This window comes from Nothoprocta perdicaria, unplaced genomic scaffold (assembly GCF_003342845.1).
Source record: "Nothoprocta perdicaria isolate Ctin4 unplaced genomic scaffold, notPer1 scaffold_26, whole genome shotgun sequence".
Classification (NCBI taxonomy): domain Eukaryota; kingdom Metazoa; phylum Chordata; class Aves; order Tinamiformes; family Tinamidae; genus Nothoprocta; species Nothoprocta perdicaria.
Window position 1 is genome coordinate 5024033 of NW_020455488.1, and position 10841 is coordinate 5034873.

Genomic DNA, 10841 nt, shown 5'->3' on the forward strand with positions numbered 1-10841 from the left:
TCTGTAGCCAAAAAATACAGGCAAAAAGGCAGAAAGGCCCCCTGGAAGGATCTGGGCTTTCTGCAGGCCGAGCGGTGCGGGAGAGGAGTGTTGAGCTTGTCCGAACCGGGGGGAAATAGCCCCAAACCCGCGGCCTTCCTGCCTGCAGTGCCGCCCCTCGGCTCTGCGCGCAATAGCTGCTCTTATTTGCCACACGCRCTTTGCTGATCTTTGCTGGTTTCAAAGCAGTGGTAGGGCAGAAGGAGAGCGTTCGGTGCTTTAACGGCTCAAAGCCGCCGACCCTGCGCTTCCTCGGCTGGCGAGTCCTCACAACCTGGCCGAGAGATTCGGAGGCGGAAGGAGGCCACGAGGCAAGAGCGAGGCCAACACATGCTGTGTTTTTAAGYACAAAGTTCACTCGAAACAAGGCAGTAGAATTGAGCACGAAACGGACTAAACTTCAATGCCCCCTGCGGGAAACTGCTCAATGGCCACCAAGAGCGAGGAGACCCCGAAGAAACGGCGGGTAACGGGAGACGAACGACGCGAGCGCTGGCGAGGCCATGGGGACGCCAGCGCTCGGCCCGGAACGTCCCTGCGCGGCCGCAGTTTCCCGGGGCCGACGGGCGCGGCGCACCCAACGCTTCCGCCTCCGCTTCCGGACTCGGCGGCGACGGCGGCGGCGGCGGTGGCGGGGGGGGCGAGTAGCGGCGCGGTGCCGCCCGTGAGCGCCGCGCGTCCCTCGCGGCGACCCGTAGCGGCGCCCCCCGCCCGGCGCAGCGCGGCGCCCAGGCCGCGGGTTCGCGTCCCGCCTCGGGCCGCGCGCTCGCGGCCATGTCCCGGGCGGGCGGCTGAGGCGGCGCCGGGGCCGCCCCGCTCGGCCGCCGGGCCCGGGGGGCGGCCGCATGTGCGAAGCAAGACGGAGACGGAGGGGGAGGAAGAGGAGGAGGCGGAAGGAGAGGCCGCCCCGGTGGCGGCGAGCGGGCCCGGGCGGCGCGAGGCCGCCATGGAGGGCCTGGCGGGCTACGTGTACAAGGCGGCGAGCGAGGGCCGCGTGCTGACGCTGGCCGCGCTGCTGCTGAACCGCTCCGAGAGCGACATCAAGTACCTGCTGGGCTACGTGAGCCAGCACGGCGGGCAGCGCTCCACGCCGCTCATCATYGCGGCGCGCAACGGCCACGCCAAGGTGGTGCGCCTGCTCCTGGAGCACTACCGCGTGCACACGCAGCAGACCGGCACCGTGCGCTTCGACGGGTACGTGCGCACGGGCGCCGTGCGGAGCGCCGCCCGGGAGCGTGGCAGCGCTCCAGGGACGCGCGGGAAAGGCGGCCGGCGACGCCGCGGGGTGGGGGACGAGGGGTTCGCGGTTGGTTGGAGCCCCGTGGGCTCCAAGGGGTTTTCACAGRACGCTTCAGGTTGGAAGGGAGCTCAGGGGTCATCGAGTCCAACCCCCCTGCACGCGCAGGGGCGCACGGGGCACAGGGCTGCGCCAAGCGGGTGTTAAACATCGCCAAAGAAGGAGACTCCACAGCCTCTSYGGGCAGCCTGTGCCAGGGCTGCCGATCCAAAGGGATTCCGTGATGGTGGCTGAGAGAGAGAGGGAGCAGCCTCTGGTCACCACTGATGTCGCTGTAAGAGCTGCAGGTGCCTTCAGCCTTCCAGARTTCCCCCGTTGGGAGCTACGGAGCGGGTAACACACCGTCCATGGCTCTTTCTCCCCCAAAATGAGCCGCTCTGTGACATCACCCGGCGCCCGGTGTCGTGGGCTGTGTCCCCTTCCCGAGACCGGGGTGCACAGGGTGAGCGCGAGGCCTCTGCGTGCTCCCGAAGCGCCTATTCCCACAGAAACACATGGATTATCACAGAAATCACCCTTCCTTCAGTGCTCAAACCCGTGGGCAGGGTGGCCTGAGTGACACGTGAGGTTTTAAAGGCTGGAGGGGCCCGTGTGAGGCGGCAGGAGGAAGGGAATGTCCCCCTTCCCGCCGGGATGTGGTGGTCACACTCCTGCTCTTGGAAAAACACCGGATTCTGCCCTCGAGGCTGCTTGGAGGCGGCTGCTCCGGGCTCCCCGGGATGTTTGCGGTGCTGACGGGCCGGCGCGTGGACGAAGGAAGGAGAGATCTGCGCTGCTGGTAGCAGCCCCACCTTGCAGCCGACACCCCTTTCCGGGTGCTCCGGGGGCAGAGCGGGTTTGGGAAGAGGTTTGTTCTGCCGCACGTCCGTGCAGAAGCCTCTTTGGACACGATTTGCCAGTGCCAGCAATCCGCACGTCCAAAGCTTGGAGGCCAGACAGGTGGCTGCRTCCAGCCGGGTTTGGAAGATCTCCAGAGAAGGAGACTCCACAACCTGTCTTGGCCACATGGGAGAACATGGGCTGCTGCTCCATGTGTCACCTCGCCTAGGGAAAAGCCACGTTCCCCACGTTGAAAATGCCAAAAATGAGGGCATCTGCCCGGGGTTTGGATAGAGCCTCTGTGGCAGAAAATAGTAMAAGGGCCCCGCTTTGCTGCTGATCTTTTTCTCCTGCTGGACGTTGATCCGCAGCCTGGGGGGGATCAAAGGAGGTTTTGTTCCGGGCACAATGAGCGCCCTGTGTTATCACCTATTCTCCGGCCTYGCTGGCACGGACGCCTTGGGGAGGAGTCACCGGCTCATGTGTCCCCAGATGCCACCGGGGGTTATTTTCATTCCTCTTGTCATCTCATGATGCAGAGGACCCACCTGTTTGGCCTCCACGCTTCGGACTCGTGGATACCTACACCTGGAGCACACCCATAAATTGCGTGCTTAACAAATCCTAGGCGCCGACTCTGAAATCTCTGCCCCTGTTTTAGCGTAGAAGGGCTTTAGTGTGGTGATTTGTGAAACAAAGAGCTTCTGGCTGTGAGTAAAGGTAGCCACATCTGCTCCGTAGACATTCCTACATTCCAGAGACTTTACTTGGCTTCTGAAGCGGCGTCCAGAGGTGCTGGAGATGTGAATAGCCGCAAAACTTTTCCTGGCAGTGATAAAGATCACCGCTAAAATTAACTTGGTGTGTTACARTACTTTAACTTTGGAAAACGTGACCACGTGGACACGTGGAAATAAAATCCTTGTCCTTCCCCTGGGGTTTGGGATGTGCTCGGAGCGTTTGCGAGCGCCGCCTGTTTCTGCATTCAAGGGCTACTTCAAAGACGTGGTGGGATGGGAAGAGCATCAGCCTTTATCTTTGTAGTTACGCGACAGGCTGGATCGGGGAATGAAAACAGCTTGACAGGCTGCGCTCCCTCTGCTCGAGTTATCTGTCCCCTCACTTGCGAGTGCCAGTAAGCTGCCTGCAGAGCCGTAATGCAAAACAGATCGCTGGAACAAAACTGCTTAAAATAACCTCTGCTTTTTAAATTTTTTTTTTTCCTTTTTAACCAGATTGCGGCTCTGTGTCGCAGTGTGGCCTCATAGGGGTGGCAAACTGCAGCGCAGGGACAGAGAGAAGTGATAGSACAGGAATTTCTCAAGCCCGCAGTGCTGCCAAAGCCAGAGGGCTGTTCAGCTCTGTGCACACCTACACTCGGTTCTCCTTTTGTCAATATATGGACTTTAAGCTTTCCCTCTGAGGTGCCCGTTTCTCACATGGGGGTCAGAGTGATGGTAATAACCCTCCTTCCCAGGCCTGGGGCCGCTGGGGGCTGCAGCCTGAGGGGGGTCTCCAAAGCAGCCCGGGAAGTACGAGTGCAGGACGTGGCTAGACCYGGACACTGCTTTGGAATCTCCGCTCCCGGCGTTTCTTCCTTCAGGAGGTCGTGCACGTGCCGAGTCTCATTCTTTTGCCGTGGCCATTGTGGTAAATTCCCTCAGGTGCAAAAGCAGGGTGGCCGTGAAGCCTCTTTAATGACGGGGTCCCTGCTGCTCTGCCTGCTGCTCGGCTGGCTGTAACGAGCGGCAGTTTAACCGCGTGTTTCTGCCTTTGCGTTTGCAGCTTTGTCATTGATGGAGCCACAGCGCTGTGGTGCGCCGCGGGAGCCGGCCACTTTGAAGTTGTCAAGCTGCTCGTTAGCCACGGGGCCAACGTGAATCACACGACGGTGACCAACTCCACCCCGCTGCGGGCCGCGTGCTTCGATGGCAGGCTGGACATCGTCAAGTACCTGGTGGAGAACAACGCCAACATCAGCATCGCCAACAAGTACGACAACACGTGCCTCATGATCGCCGCCTACAAGGGCCACACGGACGTGGTGCGGTACCTGCTGGAGCAGCGCGCCGACCCCAATGCCAAGGCGCACTGCGGGGCCACGGCGCTGCACTTCGCCGCCGAGGCCGGCCACCTGGACATCGTGAGGGAGCTGGTGAGGTGGAAGGCGGCGATGATGGTCAACGGGCACGGCATGACGCCGCTCAAAGTGGCCGCCGAGAGCTGCAAGGCCGACGTGGTGGAGCTGCTGCTCGCCCACGCCGACTGCGACCGGAGAAGCAGGATCGAGGCCCTGGAGCTTCTGGGTGCCTCGTTTGCAAACGACCGGGAGAATTATGACATTATGAAGACTTATCACTATTTATATTTAGCCATGCTGGAGAGGTACCGAGACAGCGAGAATATAATTGAGAAAGAAGTTCTTCCACAAATTGAAGCTTATGGAAACAGAACTGAATGCAGAACTCCTCAGGAATTAGAGTCTATCCGGCAGGACAGGGATGCCCTCCACATGGAAGGCCTCATCGTGCGGGAAAGGATTCTGGGCTCGGACAATATCGACGTTTCTCACCCCATAATTTACCGCGGGGCTGTTTATGCAGATAACATGGAGTTTGAGCAGTGCATCAAGCTGTGGCTCCATGCGCTGCATTTGAGGCAGAAGGGCAACAGGAACACCCACAAGGACCTCCTGAGGTTCGCTCAGGTCTTCTCTCAGATGATACACTTAAACGAGCCCGTGAAGGCCAGGGACATCGAGAGCGTGCTGCGGTGCAGCGTCCTGGAGATAGAGCAAGGCATGTCCAGGATCAAAACCACGCAGGACGCCGACATCCACACAGCCATGGACAACTACGAATGCAATATTTTCACCTTCCTCTACCTGGTCTGCATCTCCACCAAGACCCAGTGCAGCGAAGAGGATCAGTCGCGGATCAACAAGCAGATTTACAACCTGATCCACCTGGACCCCCGCACGCGGGACGGCGCCAGCCTGCTGCACCAYGCCGTCAACTCGAGCACGCCCGTGGACGACTTCCACACCAACGACGTCTGCAGCTTCCCCAACGCGCTCGTCACCAAGCTCCTGCTGGACTGCGGGGCCGACGTCAACGCCGTGGACAACGAGGGCAACAGCCCGCTGCACATCATCGTGCAGTACCACCGGCCCATCAGCGACTTCCTCACGCTGCATTCCATCATCATCAGCCTGGTGGAGGCCGGGGCGCACACGGACATGACGAACAAGCATAAGAAGACGCCTCTKGATAAGAGCACCACGGGGGTGTCCGAAATACTCCTGAAAACTCAAATGAAGCTGAGTCTCAAGTGCCTGGCTGCCCGAGCGGTGCGGATCTACAACATCAGCTACCAAAACCAGATCCCCAGGACTCTGGAAGAATTTGTGAAGTTTCACTAGGATGCGTGAAATCCTTCATGGTGGTGCTATTCCCTGGAGACGGCCGCCGCAGAATACATGTGTGTACAGAGATCGTTTTGCTCCAGTCTTTGTTTGGTTCCTTTGCATCTGGTCTTCAGCCTCGGGTCTTAGGCAGGTCTTGGCGGGGGGGAGGGAAAAGCCACGTAATTATCCTGTAATCAAATCTGATGTTTGAGATTCGTGGTCTCTTTTTTTTTTTTTTTTCCCTTTTAATTAAAAAATTGCTTTGTTATCGCTTGTTTTATGGACAAAATGAAAAGGAATACAAATGTAATCGGTGCAAAATACTTCATTTCAAATATACATTTTTCATCTTCCGTTTGCAGTCAAGTGCTTTAAGTAATTATTTACAGAGGCACCTCTGAAAGCCCATGCCACCGATGCAGGAACTTTGCAAGTGTTAAATCYTCTCGGAATGAGGTGAGGAGAAAAAAAATAACAGTTGGGAATTATGTGGTAGTGGCTAAAAGTGAAGCCTCAATTTACAGAGCAGCCCGTTGCTCCCATACCTCACAGTCCTTTTTTATGCCTTTTGGTTAATGCTGAAGATGTTGGTAACATTTTAATTAAAAAAATAAAATAAATTTGAACTGCGGTTATCAGCAACTACAGAAGTATGGAATGCTCTGTTGGGAAATACAGGTTTCAGTTCAACTATGGGTATGTTCATCCGAGACCAGCTGGGTTATCACGCTCCCCGTTTGCGCTATTACAGTAAGTATTGAACAACATCTCAGAAAGGAACCTGCACTTTGGGCCGAGTCACCCAGAATTATGGGTTCTTACTTATTGTAGCTGAGTTCATATATAAAGATCATGCATGGATACCTAGAAAACATGTAGGGTATTTGTGTTCGTGTGTGTCCCAACATTTCAAAAATGCTTTTAACTTGTTTTTAACTACTTTGATGATGAACATGCACCTTTTTAACTCGATGTACACCTGCACTCTCGGGTTGCAAATGCTGTATCTTCCTAATGGAGTGGTCTGTCGCCAAAGAGAGTCTTCCTTTGGAGTGTGGGACTGCCTGAAACGGGGTTTTCCATGAGCATGGAGTCTGTGCCTCCCCGGATTGGACTTGAGGATATTTTTGCCATGATTTTTACTCCTTCTGATRATCTCTATTAAAACTGGTTTTTAAAAAAGTTGTCCTATCGTAACATCTTCGCTGATAAGCAACTGATTGTATGATAAAACTGTTGCTTGAGAACGTGCTTCTCCTTGGTAGAAGTTACMGATACTCCAGCAGTAAAATGTCACTTGCTTTGACAGGCTACCGAAAACTGTTTATTTTAAATGCAGCTTTTTATCTGTCAGAAGATGAAAGAATGTTCTGTAGGGTTTTTTAAACAATCTGAGTCGAACTTTAAGGCAAGATTTGGGCACACGTTTCTATTTGTATTACAAATAAATAAACATTGAATGTGGAGTTAGTTGCAGCTCTAGTTCTTGTCCAGTGCCAAGCAGAGGAGCGCTGCTTTGCTTGCAGGGCCCTGCGAGGGGAACGGCTTTAGGAATGTCTCCTAAACTGCACACTTTGCTCTGCCGGCAGGAAAACTAGCGCCGGGAATGGAAAAACGTGTCTGCTCTTTGTATCTCAGGTAGGCTGGACTGCAGTGTGAACTTAATAAAGTAAAATTGAAGCTGAGCGGTGGGCAAAATGGCCAAGGCCAGTTCAGCCTCAATGCAACCAGCGGCTGTTGTCCCACGGTGGGAAGGCTGAAGTGTCCTGTAATCCCATGTGCTCCATGTCTTCCTCCTGCATCCYGGCGGGCATCGAGCTGGAGGCGCCAGGAGCTCGGGCTCCCTCTGGGACTCGAYCACGGGGGTTTTAGTGCGACTGTTGGGAAGAAAGAAGAAAATAACAGTGCTCAACGTGCTGCGACACAGCCCTGAACTGGTCAGTGCTTTAAACCCTGCGCCTGGAAACGGTGTCTGTGGTGGCTGGAGCTCGGAGCCCATAACTCCAGATTCCACGGGTGGATTTGCCCTGCTGGACACTGCCCTGCACTTGCTGTTAATCCGCACGGGAAGCCACGAGGGGGGGGAAAAAAGGTCTTCCGTTATCCCGTGGATCACACAGCCCTGCGGTACCTTGATCMTTTCCACATGGGCACGTCCAGAAATCACCCTGTGCATCTAGCTAACAACGGGAATCCTAGGGATTCAAGGGATTCAAATGAGAATCAAGGGTCTGAGTCTGTTCGACAGGAGACGGTGACCAAGAGGGAGCGAGCTGGCTGATGTGCTGGCTAATTAGTCACCGATGTTTGTTAATTAGGTAGCAGTGGATAAGGGGAAGCTCCGGTGGTTGCTCTAATGGAAAGCCTTACCCACTGCTGGGTGGTGGATTGAGACGGTCTTTCCTTGCGCTGCATTTCTCAGGATCTGTTTCTGGCCTATGGAATAATCCCTGTTGTGTTCTTGTGACATACCTGTATAAAGCTGTTCTCGGAACAAATGCCCATTTGGAATATCTCTAGTGAATAATAAGRGAAAGGAAGCTCCTCTGCCCCAAATTCTGTTTGTTTTTGGTGAAGAGAGGAGCGTCGTCACACGCCGAACGAGCTGGGAAAGCTGCTGCCTGGAGCTCCTCGCACTGCTCCTCTCCCGCCTTCGGCTCCGTGTGTTTTCCAAGGTTTCTCTTTGCTCCTGCTTTTCCCTGGGCTTCTTGCAGGATGGGAAGACCCCATTACAGAGGATATGCAGCTTTGGGGCAGGGTCTGCAAAGAGCCCTGCAGGTTGTGCCCTCCGCACTGCCCAAGGGGTGGGAAATGTGGGGCTCAAGCATTAAAACCTGCAAGGGTGCACGTGATTTGGGGGGGAATTAATTATTTAATCAACCCTTTACTAACAAACACCTGCATGAAGTGCCTGGCCTGCGCTCGGGGCAGCTGCCTTGTCACCCTAAAGACGCCCTTTCGGTTCCTTTTTTCCCCATTCTCRCTTTACTTAATACTGCTGACGTGCAAACAGTGACCCCTACTCCTTGTTCCACCCGTTTGCTCCTGTTCGGTTAGTCGTGTGTGGGACTTTTCTAAAGCTAAGTGCACACAGCGTTGACTCTAATACCTACAGGAAAATAAATGGGAGTATTTTTAATAAAAAGAGCTATTTTATGCTACATAATCTCACGTTTGCATCGCGCTTTCCTGGTCGTTGTTTCGAGTGGTCGCTGCTGTTGGAAGCAAATGGGCCCTTTTAACAGCTCCAAAAGCCGAGACCCTTTCAGGCAGCCCTTGCAAAGAAATTGCTGTTTTTGGGGAACAATTTGAATGCAGGACAGCCTCTGTGCATCCTGCTCATGGGAATACTGGTTAAAGAGGGGGAAAACAGACCTGCGGAGTCTGAGCCCATGGGCTGTGCAGTGCTGGGTGCCCGGGAGCAAATCCCCCCTGAAACACCCCAAAATGCCCTTGGAAAGCAGCCTGTGTGGCCCAAGACCCCARCCTGGGGCAGAATGCACCTGGAAAGGGTGACATTAATAATTTCCATTCAAGCTGACGATGCCACCAATGAAAAATGCAATTTTTATGCCCCCTATTTATTCAATTGCCCCTCGTACAGGGAAAGCTTGGGGCCAAGCCTGCAAGGACACAGCTCCCTAAAGGAAATGATTCCAGCATCATTCCCCAAAAGGCTCTTAGGGCAAAATAAATGTGTGGGGAGGCAGGTGTAGGGCTGGCAGGAACATGAACTTTGCTTACGGATAAACTGGTGGAAGGGGACGGTGAACACAAAACCCTCTTGGAAGCTGCGCACTTTTAAAATACTGTACTTTTAATCCTTAAAAAAAATGCTAAGACAGTATTTAACAATTACACATCAGGTGGACATATGCTTTCTTCTCGTTCATAAAATTAATATTAGCATAAATAATTCTGTTATGCAAAAAGAAAGGTTTTTGTCGCACAGCGCTGACCGTCAGCATTCGCGTTACTCCCGGTATGTACAGTTATAATACACGTGCAGGGTCTTGCTGGGCACAAGCGCGTTGAAACCGCTCCGGTTGTACAAAACTCTTCAAACCGCTTTCTGATTTTTTAAAAATATTTGTTTGTTTTTTTTTCCCTTTCTATTCAGACAGGTAAATATTCTTAGAATAAGTATATACAGCTGGACACTGGAGATATTTGCATTAAGGTGCTTCAATTCGCGATCATTGTCTGTATTCAGTGCACTGGAGGGAAGGCGAATGGGGGGATCTCCGTGGGGCCGCCCTGCTCGGCGGCTCCGCTCGGCGCCCGGGCCCCGCGGGCGCTTCCCGTCCCGGGAATAGGGACCGGGAGCCGCTGGGGCCGGGACTTGGGGGCCACTTGTGCCATTTGCTCGCCCGGTGCTCGCGCTGCGCGCTCCGTGCGCGGCTTCAAAACCAGCTTGAAGGAGGTTTTTTTTTTTTGCTGCGTGGATTCTGCACAGGGCCACCCGACTGTCCTGCTTGGTTTAGTTGGATATTTTGGGGGGTTTTGCGTTTGTTTGGGGTTTTTCGGGCGGCCGGACGCTGCTCCGCGGCTCCGGGAAGGGGCGAGCTCGGCGCTCTTCACTCCAACACCTTGGCGCTCGCCTCCTGCTCCGCGTCCCTCTTGCGGCTGCTGCTTTTGAAAAACCCCAGCTGCAGCGGCCAAAGACAGGAGAAAAACCCCGCGTTACTTCAGAGGGGCACCCTGGCCCTACGCAGTATAGATAGCAAACAGAGGAGGTTGGAGAAGGCCGTTTCCTTACAGAGGTATTTGGGGATGCTAAAGCGTTCAGCGCGCGTTACTGAAACCGGTTTAATATTTAATGCTTCCCCGAGACAGTGCAGAATGCAAAGAATGCTGGAAAAACCACACGGGGAGGTGTCTGGGGAGCCGTTTTGGGGCTTTTTCTCCCTTGCCGCATTCCTGCCCGGCCGGGCCGCCCGCTCCGTCCCCGGAACCCGCTCACCTTCCAGAGCGCCAGCACCAGGAGCGCCAGGAGCAGGAGGCCTCCTAACGTGCTGCCCAGGATGATCCAGATGGGGATCTGCGACTCCTCCGGCTTGGAGATTTCAAAGGTTATCTGCAAGGCAAAGGGGARTGAAAACCCTCACCGTGCACCCCAGGGAGCTCCTGGGACCGTGGGGACACTGGGAACATGGGGTCTTGGTGGGGGATGGTGCAAAGGTGAGGATGCTCTGGGAATGGTCCCATGGTGGGGATGGTGCAGGGATAGGGATGCAGGGAAGGGTTCAGTGTTGGGGATGCTCTGGGAATGGTCCCATG

General features: G+C 54.8%; 2 protein-coding genes across 2 annotated transcripts in view; one reads left to right on the forward strand and one right to left on the reverse strand.

Annotated features, from left to right (window-relative positions):
• The first annotated feature begins 982 nt into the window (after positions 1-982).
• FEM1B (fem-1 homolog B) lies at positions 983-5767 on the forward strand. Its single transcript, XM_026040611.1, has 2 exons — positions 983-1233; positions 3941-5767. The coding sequence occupies exons 1-2, from the start codon at positions 986-988 to the stop codon at positions 5574-5576; spliced, it is 1884 nt and encodes a 627-aa protein (XP_025896396.1). The 5' UTR covers positions 983-985; the 3' UTR covers positions 5577-5767.
• A 4371-nt stretch (positions 5768-10138) lies between these two features.
• Positions 10139-10841, reverse strand: part of ITGA11 (integrin subunit alpha 11) — a 35062-nt gene continuing 34359 nt past the window's right edge. The window contains exons 29-30 of the mRNA XM_026040539.1: positions 10525-10638; positions 10139-10210 (exon numbers count right to left, since the gene is read on the reverse strand). Of these exons, the coding sequence (XP_025896324.1) occupies positions 10139-10210; positions 10525-10638 (186 nt within the window). The remainder of the gene's footprint in view (positions 10211-10524; positions 10639-10841) is intronic.